Genomic DNA, 23,914 nt, shown 5'->3' on the forward strand with positions numbered 1-23,914 from the left:
GCAGACAAAACACAAGTTTGGTTCATTCGAAAGATTGCCTCGTTAGAATCATACTGACACCACTTTTAACGCACACTTCGCTCAAATAAGCGTTATAATTAGGGAAAAAAATAAGTGGCCATGCGACCCACTAGCTCATTTCCCGCCACAGAACCTATGATGTCATATGCTCTGCTGTGCAATTGGCTGAGGCCAGCAAGAGCAAACGCAAATTAGGTAGCCAAACGAGCTATTTGCGCTTAAATGTAATGTACATTCATTTTAGATCAGTAAGAATGGTGGGGTAAGCAATAAAAGTTACAAAAATACACGTACTCATTGAAGTACCGATGCGCCCTGCCGTTGGTACTGGGAGTCGGGATCCGCGGGATGGCGGCCGTGTTAAGCCCATGAGTTGTATTGGACGTTCTTAACTCTACCCCACCGAATGCAAAGTAATGCCTCGACTCCGATGTGAGTGCGATTAATAACATCTCTGTTGACGCCACCGTTGAGAATTGGGTTGAAAGGGAGCCGACGACGAATGCTGGTGTTTTTTTTTTCTTCTGTGGCGTGCGGGCACAGTGGCACAAGCCGTGCCATGTCGTGGCGCTTCGACCATTTCCGTGGTCGTTTTTAGTGTTGCCAAGTGAAGAAATTGAAAGCTGAACTTTCCAGTGAATACCATCTATACGTATAGTAATGCTGCGATGCTATGTGTCCCCCTCTGAGCCCGTTGAATGGACGTAGCTTGTGTGGTGGCTTGTGCGGTGGTAGCGTTGCAGCCGGAATGACGTCGCAAAAACTATGCCTTCTTCATATTTATTTATATATATCAACTTTGTATCTTCATTGCCGTCCCTGCTGGGCTGGGCGCCGTTTTCGTGTCAAAACACCATTCCCGGAAGAACAAATTATGTCGTGGCTGCTGCAGGCGTGTCACGCGAAAAATCCTCTTTACTAACGACGCTGCAGCAGGCCGTGCAAGCTGTCGGTCGGCAACCTTCAACCCCCGGCACATTCTTCCCTTTCGCGTAATGACGTCAGCCGACGAAAGCTTTCCGTACAGCTCTTCCCGCGCCCTCCACGAGGTCAGCGGCAAAGAAACTGCGGCCCGCGGGGAAACCGCCTGTTGCATAACAATTACCGCGCCCGTGTTGGGCGCGCGACGCCTCCACTGCCGCGTTTAGCAGCACGAGCCTTCGTCGTTGTCGGAGCTCCGCGTGGGCGCGGAAGTTATGCAATGACTCACAGGGGCTTAATCAGCTCGCCCTCGGTCGAAGTGAAGCTGTCAGTAAACTGCCGCGCGTACGGCACTACACCAAGCCGCCGTGACGACGATTAAAACTTATAACTGATCAGAACGGAAGGTGTTAAGGTCACTCGCCGGTGAGAGGACTCTCTGGTCAAGAAATCCTCGAACTCTATCCAGGCGCGCTCTGCCGAATATGCTCCTCTGGTCTTTAAAGGCTCGGACAGGTCAGCAGGCGTTCCCTCGGCTCTGGGGTTGTGATGAAGGGCCTGAAAAGAGCTGAAGCAAGTTTGCCCCGCACAAAAAGGAACAGCCTCAGCGCGTATCCGGTCTTGGCTGTACAAGGTCAGCTTGAGTCACCCCCTCGTGCCCGTAGTCAAGTGTGCGTAGTAACATTGATAATTACATTATGAACTGTCCTGATCAGGACCTGGGGTGGACTCACTTTTTTTGTGATCTCCGGAAGCTAGGAGTGCCATTATATGCCGCATCCAAAGGACATTCTTTTCTTAGGGGTCATAGGGGACGTGCCTCGTCTCCTGCTTTGGCTTTTGCAGTCAACAAGACTAAGTGATAAGCGGTCACTTTGATACGATACGAGAACAGTTTCACGCAAGGCTCTGCCTCTGCAAACAAAGCTAATGCTACTTCTACTACCCGCGCATTTACTACAGCTGAGTATACGCGCTGCATCCGATTGACAGCCATATGAGGGTGTTCGAGCTATGGCGTGTAGAAAGGGCGTAGAAAGTAGCATTGCACACACGTGCGGCTTGTCTTTATCTGGGTCGCTGTTTTGCCCACAGTTTCCCGAAAGGAACTGTCAGGTTTTCTCAAATAGTCAGTAGCTCTTCATGATGATGATGAATAAACTTTATTGGAGACCAGGTGCTGATGTTAGGGCACCCGTCCGGTGGGAGGCTTCCTTAGTCCGGGATGCCTTGGGCTATGCTGGCCACCCGTGCCCTCTCCACCAATCGTCGCTGGTGTGGAAGGTCGGAGCTGGTCAGCAGCTCCACCCACTGCTCATAGGTAGGGTTGGGGTTAGGGGTGAGGGAAGGGGATTGCTGGCATTCCCATACAATGTGGTACAGGGAACACGCCATTTGAAGTTCCAAAACATTGGTGTGACTTGTTGGCGTTAGTAACCGCCATAATCACCGTAAGCCGCTGCTTTTGCCGCTTCATTCTCATACTTCTTGGTCAACCCCCCTGAGTGGGTATGCGTCCTTTCCTTGCGTGTGATTACATTGTAAGGGCCGTGGGTACTTGGTGAGGCAGGGCGTTTATTTTACGACAAAGCCGTCTCCGAACACCGGTCCAGGAACCAACGATGATGATGATCAGTCCCGTAGTAGACGAAGCATTCCTCGAAGTGTTTGATGATGGGGATAACGTGGAGGTGAAATAAATGATTTTCTACGCTTCGGAGCTTCGCGCTCACAATATCATCATCATAATAATCGGTACTTAATGCTGCACGAAGCCCGATCAATAATTTACAGAACACTTCTATCTCGTGTGGCGCCTACGTTTCCCTACCTTCACACCTCCTGCAAATGACCGCTCAATTCCCATAAGTCCTACCGCTGTCGATACCCTTACCCTTACACTCATAGAGCAATACTCGATTAACGGTGGTCTTGCGCGAGTTGTCTAGAGCTGCGGATCTGCGCCCCTCGACGGCCCGTGCTCTGTGGCAAGAATGACTTTATTTGAACCGCCTCCAGCTTAGATTTAAGTCGGCGAAATCATGCAAGCATGTGACATAAATACGTATGCCTAAACCGTCGGAGACACATATCCCGCCTCTCTTCAACCATCTCAGAGCCCACCCCACAACCTTTTTTTAAACGGGCCTGGAGTCTTCGCTCCCAATAAAAGTGTTCCTCCTCCTTGCCTACCTCTTAATTTCACGTAACCCTCCTCTGATGAGCGCTAAACATGGTGAGCGCAAAATACCCAAAACAAACAACGCGGTAATTTAAGCACAGCGACCCGTGTCTTGAGGCTACCTTTTACGACTATACACGAAGCTACGTCGTGCATGTCTCGCTCGCACCTGCTCCACCTCGGAATGAACGCCCTTGTTAAGTGGCACCACGTGCCACTACTTAACTACAGACGACGGTACAGCGAACGTTGTTTAATAGCTCATCGGCTCCCATCATCCACGCCATGCCAGTTTTAGCGTGAGCACCGGGAATCAGCCTTTATCAGTGGGGCTATGAACGCAAAAAACATCCTCCTTGTATTTGAAAGAACTTGGGTAAATCAACTTCATTCTAGTCCCGAAAGACTTTTTTAACGCGAAAGAGATAAAAATACTGAAAACATTTCAAGTTTCGCGCTACAGCAACGTCATCGGTGACGCAATAGAGGGAACACTAAAAAAAGAAGTTGCCAGCGTGTTAAGTGCACGTTAGACTTCAAGCGGCACGATAGAACCCATCTCGTAAGGAAACGGCAAAACAACATACACCTTGTCTCGTATCCAAAATGCTCTGTTTCAGGAAACCAATATATTTGCAGTTGCCTTCGTTTTTCATCTAATCAGCACACTGAACTCAGTCTCTTTGCGCCTCAGAAGCACAGTTGAGGCGATGGGAGGACGCATTTAGTGAAAACTTAAATGCACACCATTTTCCGCGAAGCAGTCTTTACTCTAACAACATTTCGCAAGCAATATCATGAGAGTGTAACGCCTGTGCGTTCGTTCTCAGACTTGGGGTTGCACGCACGCATGGACTAAAGGCGAACCGCGACCGGCATCAGCTTTTGATGGTAATGGCTGGCGTGAGACACTTGGCTTGCAATCGAATACGGCGTGTGAGGCTTCGGCAGTGAGCCGCACTTTCCCGCTCCCAGCTTTTTCTTTTCCAGCTCGCGCCATTCCCCTCAACTATTTCTACTACTACTACTACTACTACTACTACTACTACTACTACTACTACTACTATTACTGCAGCTACTACGGCAGCTACTACTACTACTACTACTGCTGCTGCTGCTGATACTACTACAACTACCACTACTACTACTACTGCCACTACTACCGTACTACTACTACTGCTATTTGTACTACTACTACTACTACTACTACAGTCTACTGCTACTACTACTACCATCACCACTAACTACTACGGCCACTACTACTGTACTACTTCTACTACTGCCACTATTACTGCACTACTACTGGTAGTAATACTACTACTACGACGACGACGACTACTACAAGGCTACTACTCTACAACTACCACTACAGCTACTACGACGACTACTACTACTACTACTACTCGTAATACTACTACTTCTACTACTATAAGGTAATTCGTTCTTCCCCTCCTTTTAACCCCACCTGCACCTGCATTGATTGCACGCACACAGTGCAACGGTCGCCTCATTTAGCATGCGAAGACCCCTTCACCCGGCTGTCTCGTCGCTTTCCCAGATAGACCTCCGTGTCTCCCCCCCACGCCAGCTCATTGTGACGCTAAAGACACGATTCGCGCGAAGCTGAAGACATGACCTTGACACCAGGGGGCGCGTTTCTATAATTCGTGCTGAGAGCGCACGCGTCATCTCTCGCCGCGTCCCGAAGCCGGCGCAGGCTTCGGACGCTGTCGTCGCACGTACGCCTCGGTCACGATCCATCGGAAGAGAGGTGCTGAACTTGTCACGGCTGCTTCGCCTTGTTTGCGGAGAGCGACGAGGTTTTATCTGTGTCGGAGGCAGCTGCAATGAGCTGTGCCACCTGCCCGAGCCCGTGCACATCCCATTCCCCTAGAAGACAACGCAATCTACTCCGCGACGTTGGTAGAAGAGAGAGGAAAGGCAGTTGCACGTTTTAAATACATAAGAAACACTCGTCATAACAACTATGCTTCATTAGAGTCGGGGTTTTGTTCGTAGTTGTACAGTCGTGGTGGTGGTGGTGGTGATTTATTAACAAAAGAGGGAAGAGAAAAGGCCTGGGGATATTGTTGAACTCAACGGGGAGTTCACCCTCATACGACCCAGTCCAGGGAAGGGGATTGGGGCTTCAAAGGATAGGAAGAGAGAAGGGGAAAGAGGAGAGCGTTAGGAGAGTGGGAGATAGTCTATATCGCGTTCGTTTAGTCCATGACTCGATGGCTACAAACGCAGTGCTAGTCCTGTTGTAACCAGGAAGTTGACTAGGTGCTGGAAGACCTCCCGTCGGATGGCGTCCGGTCCCGTGGGGAACAGGAAGTCTTCTAGCTTGTGGCTTGGGGCACCGAGTCGCTGGAGTTCGGCCCGGAGTTGTGTCCTTGCGGTGTCGTGCTGCGGGCAAGAGCACAGCAAGTGCTCTAGCGTCTCGGGCTCTGGGCAGTCGGCGCAGGTGGGGGATGCTCGGCGGCCTTGGTGGGTTGCCCACTGACTACTCGGGCATCTGGATGCTTGGCCTCCACCACTCGTGCCAGGATAGTCCTTGTACAGTCGTCCAGCGTCTTAGCTGGACAAACCCCTCACCCACTTATCGTCTGCTCCTGCCTTAGCGTAAAATAATTTAGTCACAGCTGCTGCATTTCTTTGAAGTTTAATAGGGAACTTAAGTCCCCCACATTCGTCTTAACAGTTTTCCAGGAGAATTTTTGAGGTTGTAGGCTAAAGTCGAATCTGATGTTCCAGTTAAGCGTATGCACGGCCGTACCACAGTACCCATATAGATTAATGATGGGATGAAATTTGGTCGGTGTCAGGGGCACGACCACGGCTACATGCCCCTGCCCGTGTGCACCGTCTCCTTCGGGGATGGAGGACGTGGTGTGGCGTGTGCCTCTGTCAACATCATGTTCTTCTGGGGACACATCCTCCTGTCGAGGGCGGCCGTTCCTATTGATGCCTCGGCAAAAAAATGAGTGCGGTGAAGCTGAGTGATGGTAGTATGCATGCGACACACGCACACGCAAACACGCGTGGCCTAGCTTCACTCATTAGAACAGACTATCGGTGAAAGTCTTTGAACACGCGAGTGCCCCTGAGGGTGGCGCGTTTGAAGGGTCCACGCAGGAAAAACACAGCTTTGTTCAATACAAATGTACTAGCCCTTGGTAGTCCACCGAGCCCCATTCCAGCCACTAAAGATGTTTCTTACGCTGAAAAAAAAAGAGGAAGAAATGTCGTTTGATTGATTGAAACCTTTATTGGAGGAAAGGGGAGGCCCGAAAGGTGTGCATGGGGGAATGGGAAGTGAAGGGATGGGAGGTAAACTCGGTTACAACTTAAGAACGGCAACGGAAGTTGCCGCTGTTCCTCATCACTGCAGCCGGATGTTACTCCGCGCGCCGCAAGTAGTGCGTTACTGGGAATATTTTGAACATGGCAGGAGCCCTTTCCGTAATTTTCTGTACTTAATACGCTTATAAAGTACTGCAGCGACGGCAGACAAACTACGCGAAGAAAGGCAGACGATATCGCGCATTCATAGCATCTCCGTTCAAAACGCGCGTGCCCGTTGACATCCGGGTCCGTCGCTTAGGCGGAGTGATACCGTATATGAGCTGGTGCCGTTCTTAACTTGTTCCCGAGTATAGCAAATGTCTTCGTCGCACAATTGAATGTCCCTTCTCTGAGCACTCACATCGAGCCCGAGGGATTAATGGGCTAGTGACACGTAAGATAAATTGTGCAATTACATTGTTAATACAAATGATATCAATACAAACTTTGCAGTATTGTCTTCACTTGAACCATATAGATCATGCTGATCAAGGAAGCTTTCTTGTTCAACTGACATATGGGCAGCCAGTGCCCAGTGGGTCATTGTGTCCGTCCTGAGGAACGAAATTTTTTTCCTGACTTGATATTTGTGATGTCGGAAGTCCTTTTAGATCACAAAACTGTTATTAAAATTAAAGTTTTGGGCATAAAAAGGTTAGCGGCATGTTCGCATTCATGCGACATGATCGAAAGGAACTAAAGGCCCCACTGCAATCACCAAGTCAGGTTTCTTGGCGGCGTCTTTGGTCGGTGGCGGCCAGTCCCACAAACAAGATTCTGTGACGTCATACAGAAATCGCCGGAAAGTGGCTAGAGAGTCTCCACTGCTTGATCTGTCTTCCTTAATATCTCCACGATTTGTTTGAAGCTGGCTATAAAATTTGTCATTGTTATCGGGAGAAGGTAGCCTTTTTTAACGAACCAATATTGTCCTGTCTGCCCCATTAACTGGAAAAGATAAAATGGACGCTAAAGAGACGAAGACGACGTAGACGCAAAGAACAGCACCCATTTCCTTGCCAATCCCCCTGAGTGAGTATGAGCCATCTTTCTGGTACAACCACAGGCGCCATACGTGTTCTTTGTGTTCTTTGAACCACATGCGTTCTTTGAACCACATGCGTTCTTTGAACCAACTAGCTCAACAAGTTTTGTTATGCCCCGTTAAGTGCGACCCGATGTCCCCTCGATGGCGCAGGCTACCCCTGCTACCAGGAGGGTTTCTACCGGGACCCCAACCACTGCGGCCGCTTCTACCGCTGCGCCCCGGTGCGCAACCGGCCCGGCGTGTACACCCTGTACACGTTCGGCTGCCCCGAGGGCACAGCCTTCGACGAGCAGCGCAGGCTATGCCTGGCACCCGAAGGCGACGACCCCTGCTTCAACCAGGTGTCGCGCAGGCCCGCCTACGAGCCCCAGCGGAGGCCGCCCTCGTACGGGGCGCCCGTCCGCTCCAGCTTCAGGGACGGCGAGGCGCTGCCCTGCCGCGGCGACGGCTTCCACGCCCATCCTCGCGACTGCAACAGGTTGGTTTGAAGCGCATCGCTGAGCATTTGGTGCATACACTGTTGAGGAACTGAGTATGCTGGAGAAAGAAGAGGGCGACTTGGGACACTATCACCATCATCAGCTAGTAGAGGACGAGGTCGAATTAAAGGCGTTTTGAGCAGTGCCGTGGCCCACTTCATCAACATACACATCATGGTTTTCAACTGCGCCAGAAAACGGCAGGAATCTTTCAGCGACACAACGACAGGCACTTTCAGCAAAAACAAAAAACAAACGTAAAACTGATGTCTATTACGATAGGTACTACTAGGTACCCACCATGGTACAAACGGGAGGGTCGTTCCGTCATTCCGTTCCGTCGCATCCGCTACCAAAAACGGCTGTTTGAACGTAATGTTACGCAACCTAAGCAAACCTAAACCCAACCTACTCTAACTTAAACCCGATCTAAAACTAAGTTAAATCTAACCTAATGAAACCTGAACCAAGCTGGCCAGGCTTTTTTTTTTCCAATTTCGTTTCATTCGAAACAGCCCGATGCGACGGAACGACCTGCAAAAGGTCTCCCAGTACACGCATATCTGCTAAGCGAACATGGTTGCCAGACTGGCAACGAAACTAAGCTAGCTTGAGGAATTCCGTTATCTGCAGCCCTAAAATGAGCATTAGATCATTCCTATATGAACTCCTTGGGATAAAGATGAACTGGTCTTCTGATTAGTTTCGTTAGATAGGCGCACAGCGCATGCCCTGATACTCTCACGGGATTACTAAGCTGTGGTCCTGTCTGTTCTTTGCTTTCGTCCAGTGTCTTGTCTCTCTAGCGGCGACTAGCGAAGTTGAAAACCATCATGAAACGGGTCGGTGCATCGACAATCTGCAACTTTTCCTTCTTGGGGCGCAGCCGTGTTATTACCGGGATGATTGAACGGTTCGGTCGAGCAGATCGAATAACATGCATTAGCGGGGATGCTTTAAGCCGCATGATGAAAGGAGGTGGATGGGAAGATTGAGAACAGCAGTATAATGCTCCTTGATAGAGACATTACAGACAAAACCCCATTATGCACCTACAGTCTCCCTGATGCAAACGTTAGTACGAATCCCGTATTCGCAACCAAAGAGTTTCTGGAGAGACATCTGGCGCTAGTGTCAGGGAAGCCGCGTTTCTGAGATCGTGCCGTTATGCACCGCGGAGAAGCGTTCCGTTGTTACTGGGCACGGGTCGTCCACAAACTCAGAAGTTGCCTGTGGCTGAAAAACAAAACACGATATTTTCGTAAGGTATTATTCAAAGTTCTTTTATGAATGGAAAAGTAAAGCTCCAAAATATTTATTTGTCAGAAATTTTTAGAAGCTTTATCCAATACGAAGGAAAAAATGCTACCCTTTCTTGTTTATTTTGGCTTCTGGAGCGAAAAGAAGCCGTGTGGCGAGCCAAACTAAGCAGCTAGGGTAGGAACGTTACTGTGTTAACTCTGCGTTACTGGCTGCTAAGGCGGTGCGACAGATTTCCTATTCAGACCGATGTGGCAATCGAGGCCATGTGGGACCTTTGCAGGTCCATCCTAGGATTAAATGGTGGGTGTCAGCGTCTGCCTGCATGCACAACGCCATTGAGAAGCGAGTTTGGATGGTGATACCGCTGCAATTCATGGTCGAGCAAGCTTATCCACAACATAGAGTTTCATACTAATATATACCAGAGGGAAATCCTGCGCTGCTATCGCGGGCTGCCGAGGTCGATGCCGTAGCAGCTAGTGACGCTCCTCGCCTACTTGGCTTGCTTAGCCAGCCTTGTGGCTTCTTTTTTTTTTTTTGTCTCGAAGACAAAATCAACAAAAAAGTTTTTCTTGTTCATCGCACATAAAGCTTTTCAATAATAACGGACAAATAAATATTTCTGGGGCTTCAATTTTAATATAACAAAAGAAATTGGAAACATTTTTTACGGTAATATTGGTGCTTTTTTGCAGCCACAGTCAACTTTTCAGCCTGTTCACGAGCCATGCCAAGGACAAGTGGAATGTGCCTGCCCCGGTACATGACGGAACGCTCGCTGAAGCGCGGCTCCTCTAGACAGTGACACCGGACTTCCCACTAGTATATATTAGTATGAAACTCTATGATCCACAATGCTGGAATCTCCGTTGGAGGGCTCTACCTGGCAAAGACGTCGTGCGTTGTGCCGTATCCAGAGCGCGCAGTTATTATCAAACCCTTCATTAGGGTTGCAGTACGTACATGAGTAGGGACCACGGGAGGCAGGGGGAGGGCACTATACAACGAGCCGATGGAAGCGAGAGAAACTGTCTTAGGGAGTATTATAGTTGTGCCTAGAGTGGACAATATCCAAGCTTGCTGGACTGTGCATATGAGTAAAGAGAAATAAGGAGATATAAGGAGAATAAGATATAAGGAGAACTAACAACAGGTGGACCCCAAAGGTAACAGAGTGGCTTACGAGAGACGGGATTAAAAGTACAGGAAGACCGATAACTCGGCAGAGGAATGCAGTGAGGAAATGTGGTGGCAGCAAATGGCTACGGACAGCGCAGGATCAATGGGAGAGAGAGAGAGAGAGAGAGAGAGAGAGAGAGAGAGAGAGAGAGAAACATCTGTAATGGGCAAGTGAAATCAGCCAGGCTAGGCGCTCAACTTGCTACACCAAATGGGGGTGAAGGTGTGATGAAAATGTATGAAAAGGGCTGCCACTTACACATGAATACTCAAACACACAGACGCGCACGAAAATCACACACACACACACACACACACACACACACACACACACACACACACACGCACGCACGCACGCACGCACGCACACACGCACGCACACAATCAGGCGATGTAGTCATTTGTCCTAGAGTTCATAGCTCGCTGTCAAGTCCAGTGCTCCGGAGGAACGTTAAGAGCGCCTTCGTTGCGCGACTTGCCATACCTGTTGTAAGCCAAGACCCAAGGAGGTGCCTCGAAGAGATCTGGGCAAGCACGGGCAGGCCCAGAGAAAGCTTAGCCGTGGTTCACTCAAGTTCGTAGCGAGGGCATGCTGAAATAATGTGTTTCAGGTCCTCGGGAACTGTACAGATTGGGCACAGAGGTGAGGAAGCGTGGCGAAGAAAATGCTTAGTGTAAGCCACATTGAGCCTGAGCGATGCAGGACAGCTTCATCTCGCTTACACAGACCGCTTGGCATCCGAAATCGGCACTCTGGGTCGGTCTATTGAGTGCGACAGCACGTAGTTCTTATTTAGGTCAGCCCACTGCAATCGCTGAGAGCTGGGCTTCCGTTCCGCTGGGGACATAAAACAGGCGGATGATGATGATGATGATGATGATGATGATGATGATGATGATGACAGTTGCTCCCGGCTACTGCGTCATTTGTGGCGCCGCTCTCTCAGTCTAGCGATATAACAGTGATGAAGTTAATAACGACCATACGTGGGCTTTCGCACGGGAGCTGAAAACAGTTTCCTCAAAACAACTGGCAGATGCTACTCAGCCTGATATGCCGTTGGCTCCTGCCAAGTAAAGTACGGCCACCTTAGTACGGCTGGGGGGTGGCACTTATTTGACTTGAAAGAGGTGTCTGCGGAGCTAAGTGACATTAGGAACCTTTCATGACCGCATACTGATGAAAACTGATTTTAATACGCTTTGTAGTTAGCATTGTGTGAATCCTGGTAACAAGGCAATTTTTAAATACACAGCGTTCGTAGTGCCGGACATTAATTGCTTTCCACATCTCTAAGCAGGAAAGACCACTAAAATTAAAGGTAGTATGCCTTTGGGCTACTTCACAGTGGCCATTGATCGTACAAAGTATGTACGAATACAAATATTTAAGTCCAACCGTGCGCAGCGAAAGAAAGCACGTTTGTTTCTTAACTTTCTCTCAGGAAACGACACTTGTTTGGACGGGGGGCCCAATCCTGATATCTCCGTTTATCTATAGCAGTAACCTCACTTTCGCTGTTACCAGGAGGAAGATAAATCGCAGCACGAGAGCAGGTAAATGTTCAGCACGAAGCTAAAAAGAACGTTTAATGACGAAGCCATTCAACTAAAACCTTTACATGTAATGGTGTTTATTAATAAATACTGTGTCCAGAAGAGCGTATCCGTACGGGTAGAATGAAGCAAGACTATTCTATGGTTCTGTGGCGAATGAGAAACTTACCCAACGCCGCTGCATGTCTGGGCTAGTCGCCCTAGCCGTCGAGCTAACCGGGCGGCCAAGAGGACAAATTAAGTAGCTCGCTCATTTAGAAAAGGACGATATATATGGTCGGTGGGGGCTTTGAGTTCGAACCTCGTGCCATGACGAACTTTTTATTCGTTCGAGGAAACCTGAAAATCACATCTGTCTTTAGCTCAACTTTTTTATAAGCGAACTGAATTTTACGGTTCAGGGCTTCATGAAGCAGCAGGGCCGATTCCTTAACTTTCAAACAAACAGCAGTATTTTGTTCTAAGGTCATCAGAAGTGCATTGCTGAAGCAGCGTCATTCAGGCACTTGATAAAGGTGACTATATTCATAGACGCGGCTGTGCAGGTGAACGAAGAAAAGAACTAGGCGAAACCAGCCTTGTGCCTTTATCTGCTGTGAAGTTGGACTACGAAAATCAACCTAGACGACCACTAGAGACTGGCCGATTTCACGTATCGGATTTGTTTGAGAGCTCATTCAAACCTTTGTCAAAATATCAAGTTATTTTGCACTTCTCTGGCAAAAACAAAGCCGCTAGCTCAGGACTGTTGTATGTGCCACTTCTCGGCGTAATACCCGCATCTTCATTTTGCCACAGGTTCTACCGATGCGTCCGTTACGAGCAGGACTCTTTCTACAGCATCTACGAGTTCAACTGCCCCGAGACACTGGTCTATGACGAAGGCACCGGAACCTGCAACTACCCCGACATGAGCTACTCCGAGTGCGTCACGAATCGTCAGCAGATGAACGACAGCAGTGGATGGAGCCAAGGCAGTCACAGTAGTTCTCAGAGCTGGGCGGATGACCTAGATACAGTAGAACGCGACGACCAGGGCCAATGGGGAGGCGCTGCCGACAATGCTCCACAGCCGAGTCAACAGGAAGGTAGCTGGTCCCAAGTACACGGTCAGGAGCCTGTTCACCACGGCCCATCTCAAGGCGGCTGGTCCCAAGTAAGCGGTCAGGAGCCTGTTCATCACGTCCAACCTCAAGGCGGCTGGTCCCAAGTAAGCGGTCAGGAACCTGTTCAACATGTCCAACCTCAAGACGGCTGGTCCCAAGTATCTGGGCAAGAGCCTGTTCATCATGCACAGCCTCAAACGCAGCCACAAGGTCGGGGAAGCGGTCCGGCTGGTGGCCAGGACGTACCGCGTTGCACTCGAGAGGGTTTTTTCGCCCATCCTGAAAATTGCAACAAGTTCTACAGATGCGTTTCAGGTGGAGCAGAATCGTTCGTCACGTACGTATTCAGCTGCGGAGAATCGCTGGTTTGGGACGAATTACAGAGTACGTGCAACTATCCGTATGCCGTGGAAGGGCCGTGCAGCCAATGGACACCTGGCCCGTCAGAACAACCCACGTTCCCGCAAGAGCCTCAAGGTCAGCCGCAACACGACATCGGAGCAAGCCAGCCGGTGGGACCAGGAGGTGGCCAGCCGGTGGGACCAGGAGGTGGCCAGCCGGTGGGACCAGGAGGTGGACAGCCGGTGGGACCGGGAGCAGGCCAGCCGGTAGGACCAGGAGGTGGCGTACAGCCAGGCGGAGCTCCTCGACCGTGTGACAACGAAACTACCGGACATACTGGCGGCCCGAGTGCCGGGCAAGGGGGCCCTTCAGGGCAGGATTTGCCCTGTCCGAGAGAAGGTTTTTACCGCAACCCCTACAACTGCTACCGGTTTTATCGTTGCGTAAGCCGCGAAGGTGGGCAAGGATTCGTTGTGTACGAATTCAATTGTCCCGAGGGACTCGTCTTTGATGAGCGATACAGCGTCTGCAACTGGCCCTATCAGGCACCCCCTTGTGACAACACATCACCCGGTCAAGGAGGCCCAGGGGGATCACCGGGGCAAGGAGGGCAACCCGGTCAAGGGGGAACACCAGGACAAGGAGGACAGCCAGGACATGGGGGAACACCAGGACAAGGAGGACAGCCAGGACAAGGAGGGTCACCAGGACAAGGAGGGTCGCCAGGACAAGGAGGGTCACCAGGACAGGGAGGATCACCAGGGCAAGGAGGGCAACCAGGCCCAGGGGGATCACCGGGGCAAGGAGGAAGGCCAGGTCAGGGTGGTATGCCAGGACAAGGGGGGCAAGGTGGCCAGCCAGGACAGCCAGGCCAGGGTGGGAGGCCAGGTCCAAGTGGGCAACCGGGGCAGCCAGGTACAGGAGGGGGACCAGGGCAAGGAGGAAGGCCAGGTCAGGGTGGTATGCCAGGACAAGGGGGGCAAGGTGGCCAGCCAGGACAGCCAGGCCAGGGTGGCAGGCCAGGGCCAAGTGGGCAACCGGGGCAGCCAGGTACAGGAGGGGGACCAGGGCAAGGAGGCAGGCCAGGACAACCAGGACAACCAGGCCAGGGAGGAGCACCAGGACAGCCGGGTCAGGGTGGTCAGCCAGGGCAGGGAGGTAGCCCCGGAGAAGGTGGGCAGCCCGGACAAGGTGGACAACCCGGGCAACCAGGGCTAGGACAGCCAGCTCCTGGCGCGGTCAGTCCAATTCACCCGCCTGCGGGGGAAGACGGCAAACCTTCATGCCCGCAAGAAGGTTTCTTTAGACATCCCCAAAGTTGCTACCGATTCTATCGTTGCGTTAGCGGTGGTAGCCAAAATAATTTCGTTGTCTACGAGTTCAACTGCCCAGAGGGGTTAGTATTCGACGAGCGCTACAGCACATGTAACTGGCCTTCGGATGCGCCACCGTGTGATGGCGCTGGACCACCACCAGTGGGGCAATCGCCCCCAGCTCCCAGTCAACCAGGTTCTCAAGTTGGGCCTGGTCAGCCGGGCCAACCTGGTCAGCCGGGCCAACCAGGTCAGCCGGGCCAACCGGGTCAGCCGGGTCAACCTGGTCAGCCGGGTCAGCCTGGTCAGCCGGGCCAACCGGGTCAGCCGGGTCAACCTGGTCAACCAGGGCAACCTGGTCAGCCGGGACAACCAGGCGGTCCAGGAGGGCCCAGTAACTTGCCATGCACCCAAGAGGGTTTCTTCCGCCACCCCGACAACTGTCATCGTTTCTACCGCTGCGTAGACAGTGGAAATGGCTTTGTCGCATATGAATTCAACTGCCCGGAAGGCCTAGTATTCGACGAGAGGTACAGCACATGTAACTGGGCCGATGCCGCACCACCTTGCGACCAGAGGCCACCTCTTGGTATGCCAGCACCCGGTGGAACACCTGGCGGAGCACCTGGCGGATCACCCGGAGGAAGACCAACAGGTCCCGGCCAGACGCCGCGCCCACGTCCTCCTCAAACCCAAAGACCACCTGGGGGAAGACCTTCAGGCCCCGGCCAGACGCCAGGTCCTCGTCCATCCCAAAGACCACCTGCCACTAGGCCCACTCAGCGTCCAACATCGCCGACCAGTATGCCTCAGACACCAAGCGGAGCAACAAGTGGCTCTTCGCCAGGAAGCCCGGGTACTCCTACCGACAGTACCGCAACTACTCCGACAGGAACGGGAAGCCCACCTACTGATACCACAGGAACTACTCCGGGAGGAACAGGCAGCACACCCACTGGCAGCACAGAAACCACTCCAACAGGAACCACGGGCACACCTACCGACAGCACAGGGACTTCTCCGACAGGAACCACGGGCACACCTACGGACAGCACAGGGACTACACCGACAGGAACTGCAAGCACACCTACTGACAGCACAGGGACTACTCCATCAATAACAACAGGAATGGAAACGACTGGCACAATGGCACCGACGACAGGGGGCACTGCCACCACATCAACTGGGTCTGAAATGACTCCTACAGGAACAGGCACCCCTACGGGAAGCACTGAACCGGTCAGTACCACAAAACCAGACTGCGACAAAACTACGACAGCAATGCCCGGCCAACCGGGGCAGCCTGGACAGCCGGGGCAGCCTGGACAGCCGGGGCAACCGGGACAACCTGGCCAACCGGGACAACCTGGCCAACCGGGACAACCTGGCCAACCCGGCCAACCAGGACAACCTGGCCAGCCCGGACAACCTGGTGGAGGCTCGGCCAACGTGAGGGACCCCAACGGTCAGCCGTCAGAATTGAGCTGCCCTAGAACGGGCTTCTTCAGGGATCCAAACGACTGCAGGAAGTTCTACCGTTGTGTTGACTTCTACATGACAGGTCGAAATTATGTGGTCTACAAGTTTGACTGCCCCGACGGAACCGTGTTTGATGAGAGATACAGCGTTTGCAATTGGCCTGACCAAGCGGCTCCTTGCGACCAAGCTCCAAGTTCGCAGCCGGGACAGGGCCAACCACCGGTCGGAGCACCTGCACCTCCGGCAGGCGGACCACCTGTAGCACCACCAGGTATGGAGTACGGTAGTTAAAGAGCAGAAATTAAGTGCTCGGTAGATTTCAGGGTAAATGGTGTAACGAAAGTGATCAGGTGGTTTGCAGACACTCTTTTCTTAATGGTGTCGTTCGAGCAGAGGCTGAAGTAAACCGAACAGTAATGATTGTACCATACAGAAATCACCGTATTTTCGCGCGTATAACCCTCCCTTGCATATAATCAGCACCCCCCCCTCTCAGCCCGCCGGAAAAATAAAAGAAATTTTCGCGTATTGCCCGCACATTTGATACAGGAAAGGCAGAACCAAAGCTACTGCTCAAGCAACACATAACATACTATGCAGACGGAAAAAGGGCATGTTTAGCAAGTAGAATACACCGACTGCGAGGTTAAAGTCCCAATTCACTAATAAAATTCAGTTGTTAAAGTGCGCTCGACCTTGTTTTTTCTTCCTTGCCCTTGTATGTGTTGGGCAACCGCCGCCATGAAAGGCTTAGTGAGTGTTACTGCATAGGAGCTACACGGCACACCGGTCATTGCCGCGAAGCTGCACTGAAGGAAAAACCCCGCGTGTTATCCGCACCCCTACTTTGCCACTCAAATTTTCGCATTTCTGATGCTGCTTATACGCCCGAAAATACGGTATGAACTCAGGGTGACAATGAGCACTAAAGCAAGGCACAAACACTGAAGAAGTGATGACGCGATAGGAAGCCGATTAGACGCGACGATTCGGCTGTACAAAATTCTTGCACTTTGTTCTGCACCATCCAACCTATTCATCAGAAAGTGTGATATGTATCTAGTTTCAGCGAAAATTTGTCTGTACGTGTCTACAGTCATGTCCTAAAGTTATGAACCATGAGATCACGGACCGCTATCGACTGCTGCTCCACCTGAAGGCATGCGCGTGATGCCGAGAACCGGCAAAGAGCACAGGTGCCATTGAACATCATGACACTCGAGCCAAAATTGTTTTCTTTCTAGTACGCACTCGCGTTTCGAGAGATTAATCTCAACGGAATCATCGCGTAGTTCTATGACTGTGGTTGGTGGTGACCGCTCTTTCGCGCAAAACGGTGGGGCCCAGACACTATGCTTGAAATATTTTCTGTTGTGTTTGGGCGGGCGCCTACGTACATCGTGACCACAGCAAAAGCGGACAAGAGTTGGTGGCAACGGCTTCATTAACGCGTAACGCATACAAAGACAGACAGTAAAGACGCTTATTCTTTACTTAGTTCGAAGCCTTCAATTAACTCTGGTGTAGCTGGCTGCCACCGTGTGAAAACGGTGTGTTGGGAAATGGCTAGAAACGGCTAGGTGGGGAAATGGCTACGGAAATGGCTAGGAACAAGAGCCAGATTAGCAGGAATTCAACATCATAAGAGCGGCATATTACCGGATCCTCGCTGTTGGTACAGTGGGGGCGACGACGGGTAATCCACCACAGCGTTAGGCGGTGGTTTTCGAGTCAGCGATACCTCGGAACGCCAGTGCACTGAAGTCAACATTGCCATTTCGTTGTGTTGGAATTCTCGAAGATACTCGGCTGCGTCCTTGACCGGTCTCCACATAACGTGTGCGGCGTTCAGTAACCCAGCAGTGTGTTGAAGCCACAATCCCGTGATCCGAAAACGTTTGCTCCTCGCTGTACGTGACGAAATCTGTATGTAAAGTAAACTTCTCGGAGGCATACTACGGCCATATTATGCGTATCTTTTACTTGTGTCCCGTCTTCAACAACTCCTCGGTACTGAAATGTCTTTACACTTAGCCTATCTTTCAACTTTACTGAATTTCTACTACAGCGGTCTTGCTGCGTTCGATTCCGGGCAGCTTAAGATACATTCTGGCGGGAGCAAAACACGAACGCGCCCGTGGGCAGGAGCTTTCAGCGCATATATATTTAGGAACACTGCGAGGTGTAAATTATTGATGCTCGATTTGTTCTTTATGCTAACCCCAAAATTTCGAACGTCACGGTCATTTCATTTACTCCCGAAGAAAAAAAATGGTTCTTCTTGCTTTACGTCCACACTCAAATTACCTTCTGAACTTTTTGCATGCGTAAGTGAGAACATTGTAAGAAAAATTCAAGAAGTCTAGTTTATAACTCGTTCAAGGTGTAAACAGTATCTTTCCAAATCTTTTTGTCTGTTTCGTCATTGCTCGTGGAGGCTATTTCTGTTAAAGTTGTCGTTGACACGTCGGTTAGCGTGCATACATAGTAGAGAGAGGGGATACATTTTTGGGATGAGGATTACAAAAGGCGTGTAAACCCCCCTGAAGCTTAAATTTAAGTAACACTGAGTTTAACACATCCATTTCAGCTAGTGGCAAGATTACAGTTATCTTTGAAAGAGACGAAATGCCACACACGAGGTACAGACACGCACACGGTAGGAATCAGATAAAGCCTGGTAGAGTAGCAAGCTTTAGCCTAATCTTCTAACCTTTCGAACCCGCTAAGTCATGCTTCTTCCGTGGAGGAAACAGTCATGTATGGAAGCTAATGTTTGTACGCCCTTGCATCTCTTGTCCGTCGGTAAATGTATTGCTGGTTTCTATGAACCCAGGCCCACAGCCACCACAAGGCCCCCCAGCTGCGACGCCGCAAGGACCAGGTGTGGCCCCACCAGCCACTGACATGACTCGGCCTCGGGAGCCCACAACGCCTGAAGCTTCGGGTCTGCCCTGCCCAGACTCCGGATTTTTCCGGAACCCACAAGATTGCGGCCGATTTTACCGATGCGTCGACCAAAGTGAAAGTGGCCGAGGATTTGTTGTCTACGAGTTTGACTGTCCAGCTGGGCTCGTTTTCGACGAAAGAATCAGCGTCTGCAACTGGCCGCAGGATGCGCCTCCCTGTGACAGTGGGCCAGGACAAGGACCTACTGTTGGAGCCGCCCCTGCTCCTCCAAGTCGTCCACAGAGCCAGCCACCAAGTAGTCCACCAAGCCAGCCGCCAAGTCGTCCACCAGGCCAGCCACCAAGTCGCCCACCAAGCCAGCCACCAAGTCAACCACCCAGCCAGCCGCCGAGCCAGCCACCAAGCCAACCACCAAGTCAGCCACCCAGTCAACCGCCGAAGCAGCCGCCAAGCCAACCACCAAGCCAACCACCAAGTCAACCACCACGTCAGCCACCAAGCCAACCACCAAGCCAACCACCAAGTCAGCCACCAAGCCAGCCACCTAGTCAACCACCAAGCCAGCCACCAAGTCAGCCTTCACCCCCGCCAGGAGACGGTTGCAGTCCCCAGTGCAGCAGAACTGGCTTCTTCCGTGACCCGAGAGACTGCACAAAGTTCTACCGTTGCGTCGACTTCTACCAGAATGCTAGTTATGTCGTATTCAATTTCGACTGCCCTGAGGGGCTCGTGTTTGATGAGCGTTACAGTGTCTGCAACTGGCCTCATGATGCGCCGCCCTGTGGTGGATCTCCGGACCCCAACGCGGCGGGAAGTTGTGCGATGCCGCCCGGTCCAGCGGTTCCAGAGCAGCCCGGAGGTCCCCAACAGCCCCAGCCTAGCCCACCAATGCCCCGACCACCTCCGTCACATCCCATGCCACCACCACGGCCGGCCGACTCGTCGGTCTGCTCGAAGGAAGGCTTTATCCGGGATCCCCAGGACTGTCACAAGTTTTACCGATGTGTCGACACCTTCCAAGACGGACGGCTTTCAGCAGTCCATTTCGACTGTCCCGCAGGACTCGTGTTCGACGAGCGCTACAGTGTCTGCAACTGGGCTCATGATGCCCCGCCCTGTGATGCACAGCCACAGCCGCAACCACAGCCGCCACCACAACCACAACCTCAGCCACAACCGCAGCCACAACCCCGGCCCCCTCCAGACGAGCAATTTGAGCCCATTGAGGCGACGACGGCGCCCTGCGACAAAACAACTGCCCCGGCGTCCGAAACGACTCCGCAGGTCACAACACCGTCCGCAGCAACAACACCGTCTGAGCCCACAACACCTTCTGAGCCCACAACACCTTCTGAGCCCACCACACCTTCCGAGCCCACTACACCCTCAGAGCCTACTACACCATCAGCGCCCACAACCCCTTCTGAGCCAACTACATCAGAGCCCACGACCCCTTCTCAGCCCACAACACCATCAGAGCCCACAACCCCTTCTGAGCCAACTACACCATCAGAGCCCACGACAGAGTCACCGACGTCTCCTTCCAGTCGCCAAGGTAGGAAGCTAGACGACATCATACTGTGCGACAAGGACGGCAACTTCGCCTTCGACGGTGACTGCGTCCACTTCTACCGTTGCACGGGTGGCAAGAAACAGAAGGCGGAGCTGTTCAAGTGCCCCGACAAGTACTACTTCGACACTAAGATCGGCTTCTGCCGCAAGAAGAGGAAGAACTACAAGTGCGACAAGACTCCGACGCCCGAGATGATGGCAAAGCTCCCCGCAGACTTCATGCAGTCCGCCATCGTCGCCGGACCCGGCTTCCTTTGGGACTAGACATCGGGATGCTTAGCAACAACCTACCGTGGAGCAAGACATACGGACATACCACGGAGGATGGTCATGCACCAGCCCAGTGCGACAGTGCTTCAACGTGCCAGTGTTCTACGTGGTCTTCCTTTGTTCTCACCTGTTCTGTTGTGGCTGTGGTTGACAGTACTTGTGTTCTTTCTGTCACTGTGGCGTCTCGAAACGCCGTCCCTTCGTTCACTCGGCGATGTTTACGAGAAAAGGATGTGCACACCAAAAAGACTTCATCCACGCCACAAGCGCCACTTCAAGTGCATCTTCTCGACGAGCTGCAGCTCAACGAGGCGCCATGTTAGTGTTGTCCGAGGTGGTTGTTCTGTATTCCTTTCTCTCGTGCCGCCACACGCCGTGTAGGAGCACCTCTCGTGTGCTTTACAAAATAGGGAAAGCGTACAGGTCACTCTGCATGCAAACTGTCCTCTTGAAATCCGCCACGGAATGAAACATTCGAATTTTCCAAACCAGGCAGACGGTAGATGTGGACCACGTCCTTATGGAGAGGATACACTGCCAAGAGATACTCCATTTCGATCTGCTTCAATGACTCATGTGGACGAGGCATTTTTAGGAGAAAATTCATGAGGTCGCGACTTTGCTCACCAGCCACGGGATGGTGTTTCCTTGACAACTAAGTACAGAAGCTGTTGTGGAAAACAAGTTTCGTGACCAGGAAAGTAAACTGATGTCCTCTTTACTAACCCCGCGCTCTGCAAAACAGCTTACTCAGGCGTCTTAAACCACGAAATTCTTTACTACCGTTCAAACTTCCGGGTGATAACTCCTTGCCCTTGAGAATGAAAAAGGGAGTAACATTCCTTTACTACATATCGTATAGATGCTCACGGGACACCACTAGATGGTACGTGCACTCGTGCACTAAATGTTTTAGTCCGGTCAGAGCTCCCGGGTAATTACCCCTCACCCCTAGAAAAAAAGCGAGTGAGCTTCGTTTACTCCCTATTCCATAGTAGCTCACAGAACACCCCTGAAGTGGCATGTGCACCCTTGCACAAAATGTTTGACTCCCGCTCGCCCGCTGGGTATTTACTCCTTGTCTCTAAGGAGTAATAAAGCGAGTCACACTTTACTCACTACTGTATAGGTGCTTTTGCGACATCAGTAGAGTAGAATCTACACCCCTGACGCTTTTGGCGCGCACAAACGAATCGGAGTCAGGGACCAGGCTGCGGCCGAAATGAAGCGCGCCTGCCAAAGCTTTCCGTTCTCTTCCAGCCTCTCTGTGGTTTCGTGCTTCCATGTGCAGTGCTTCATTCCGTCGCCCTGGTCCTCTACGCACCCGATATGTGACGCCGATTGGCCTCGGGTTTCCCCCCGCGCACAGCCGCTGTGCTTTCTTTTTTCCATGTTATAATTTTGCAGCTTCTCTCCTGATAATTCTGCTTGTACACCTCGTTTGTATACTGGCCGCAGGTATAGCTGTAGCCACTGGAACGTAACTGCCACAGAAGATCATAAACAGAAGTTTAAGGCATTTGTATTTTGACCATGGTAGGTCTATAGCGCGACACGTTGGACGAACACACCGTGGCGCGCTGGAACGGCCATTGACACTGCTACGTTCTATTTAGTATTTATTTTGTAGCGTCTGGTTGGTTAATTGTCACCGTTTAAATTGAAGGGTTTTTCCGTTGTGCCTTGAAACGCTCAAATTCCGTCAGTATATAGCACGGACGACGGTTTTATCGATAAGGCATGTATTATCTTCTACAATGAATCTAATGTTACTTAAGAAATGCAGACTCAAACTATTGAAAAGTGAAGGTTTTATAAGAATGTGATTGCTTTGTAATAACTACTTGTTGAGTGCCCTCACCTGCATTCCGCACTCGACGCCCTTACCCCTTTATTTTTCGCATGAGGCTATTTAGACGCTTAATTCGCACGCTCGATCATCCTCTATCATCCACAGCTAATCGAGTTTCTGCAGCAGAAACACCCAGATGCAGTCTTATTTATCATCCTCAACCAATGAGTTCCTGCGATGGCGCTAGCCAGGCGCAGTCTAGAGGGAGCCCGCATTGTTGCCCCTCACCCTCCATTAGTAGTAGTACGCATGCGCGTTAAACTAACCCTCTACCCCTCCCTGAAAGCGAGGACTACTTACGTGACGATCCCGGCTTCAGCTTCGAACTTGCCATTTTATTTGTTTTTTTTTTATTCAGCATAACATGTAGATCAGGCTGGCTGCCCTCTGTGATCATCTCACTGCTACCAGCCACAGTCGACGTGACCCTGTTAAACTTATCTTGCATTCCCCAATCGCCGTAGTCACGTCCTGTGGTGGCCCCGACTCGTCTTTGAAAGCTTAGCGATCATTGACGTACTCGAAACTAACACCTGTTGAAAAGCTTGACACCCGAATGATATCTCCAACCCGAAATTATTTTTGCAAGCTTACACTTACATACAATCGCAAAAAAAAAAAAGTGCTGTATGCCATTTGTGCCTTTCAGGGAAGTAAACCTTGTAGACTTCGACTGTCGAGAGCCCTGCGCATGATATACATCTTTTTCACAGTCTCGATATTGATCGCCGCTACCCCGCAGTTAAGTGTACATATATGTAAGCAAGCGGATTAACTTGCCGCTGCTTGCCGAAAGAGTTTAGTATTTCAAGTATTTCTACTCGATCTCTTTTGCTGACGCTCGACGGTTGCAAAGGTGTGACGGGTCTGGATAGACAGGGGCAGCTTAATACTGGCCAGGCTATTCTGGCGTGGTGGTATAAGTCGTGCCGAATTGTTTATTATTATTTTTATTATTTCCAGGGCATTTTGGGGGCTCGCCCTTTATTCTTACAGGGATAGACTTTAGCCGGAAGAACTTTCTTACGAAGAGAATGTGAACTTTTTTGATGTGAATGACTGAATAAAGTGT

At 51.2% G+C, this 23,914-nt stretch overlaps 1 protein-coding gene across 1 annotated transcript in view; it reads left to right on the forward strand.

The window, feature by feature from the left end:
* The window catches only part of LOC144138449 (uncharacterized), a 93,318-nt gene extending 69,656 nt beyond the window's left edge, over positions 1 to 23,662 (forward strand). Inside the window, exons 3-5 of the mRNA XM_077670731.1 lie at positions 7,671 to 7,998; positions 12,797 to 16,509; positions 19,075 to 23,662. Coding sequence (XP_077526857.1) covers positions 7,671 to 7,998; positions 12,797 to 16,509; positions 19,075 to 20,984 — 5,951 coding nt within the window. The 3' untranslated portion in view covers positions 20,985 to 23,662. The remainder of the gene's footprint in view (positions 1 to 7,670; positions 7,999 to 12,796; positions 16,510 to 19,074) is intronic.
* The last annotated feature ends 252 nt before the right edge of the window (positions 23,663 to 23,914 follow it).

Source organism: Haemaphysalis longicornis, unplaced genomic scaffold, assembly GCF_048455015.1.
Source record: "Haemaphysalis longicornis isolate Haplotype H1 unplaced genomic scaffold, Haemaphysalis longicornis Haplotype H1 scaffold_5, whole genome shotgun sequence".
NCBI lineage: Eukaryota > Metazoa > Arthropoda > Arachnida > Ixodida > Ixodidae > Haemaphysalis > Haemaphysalis longicornis.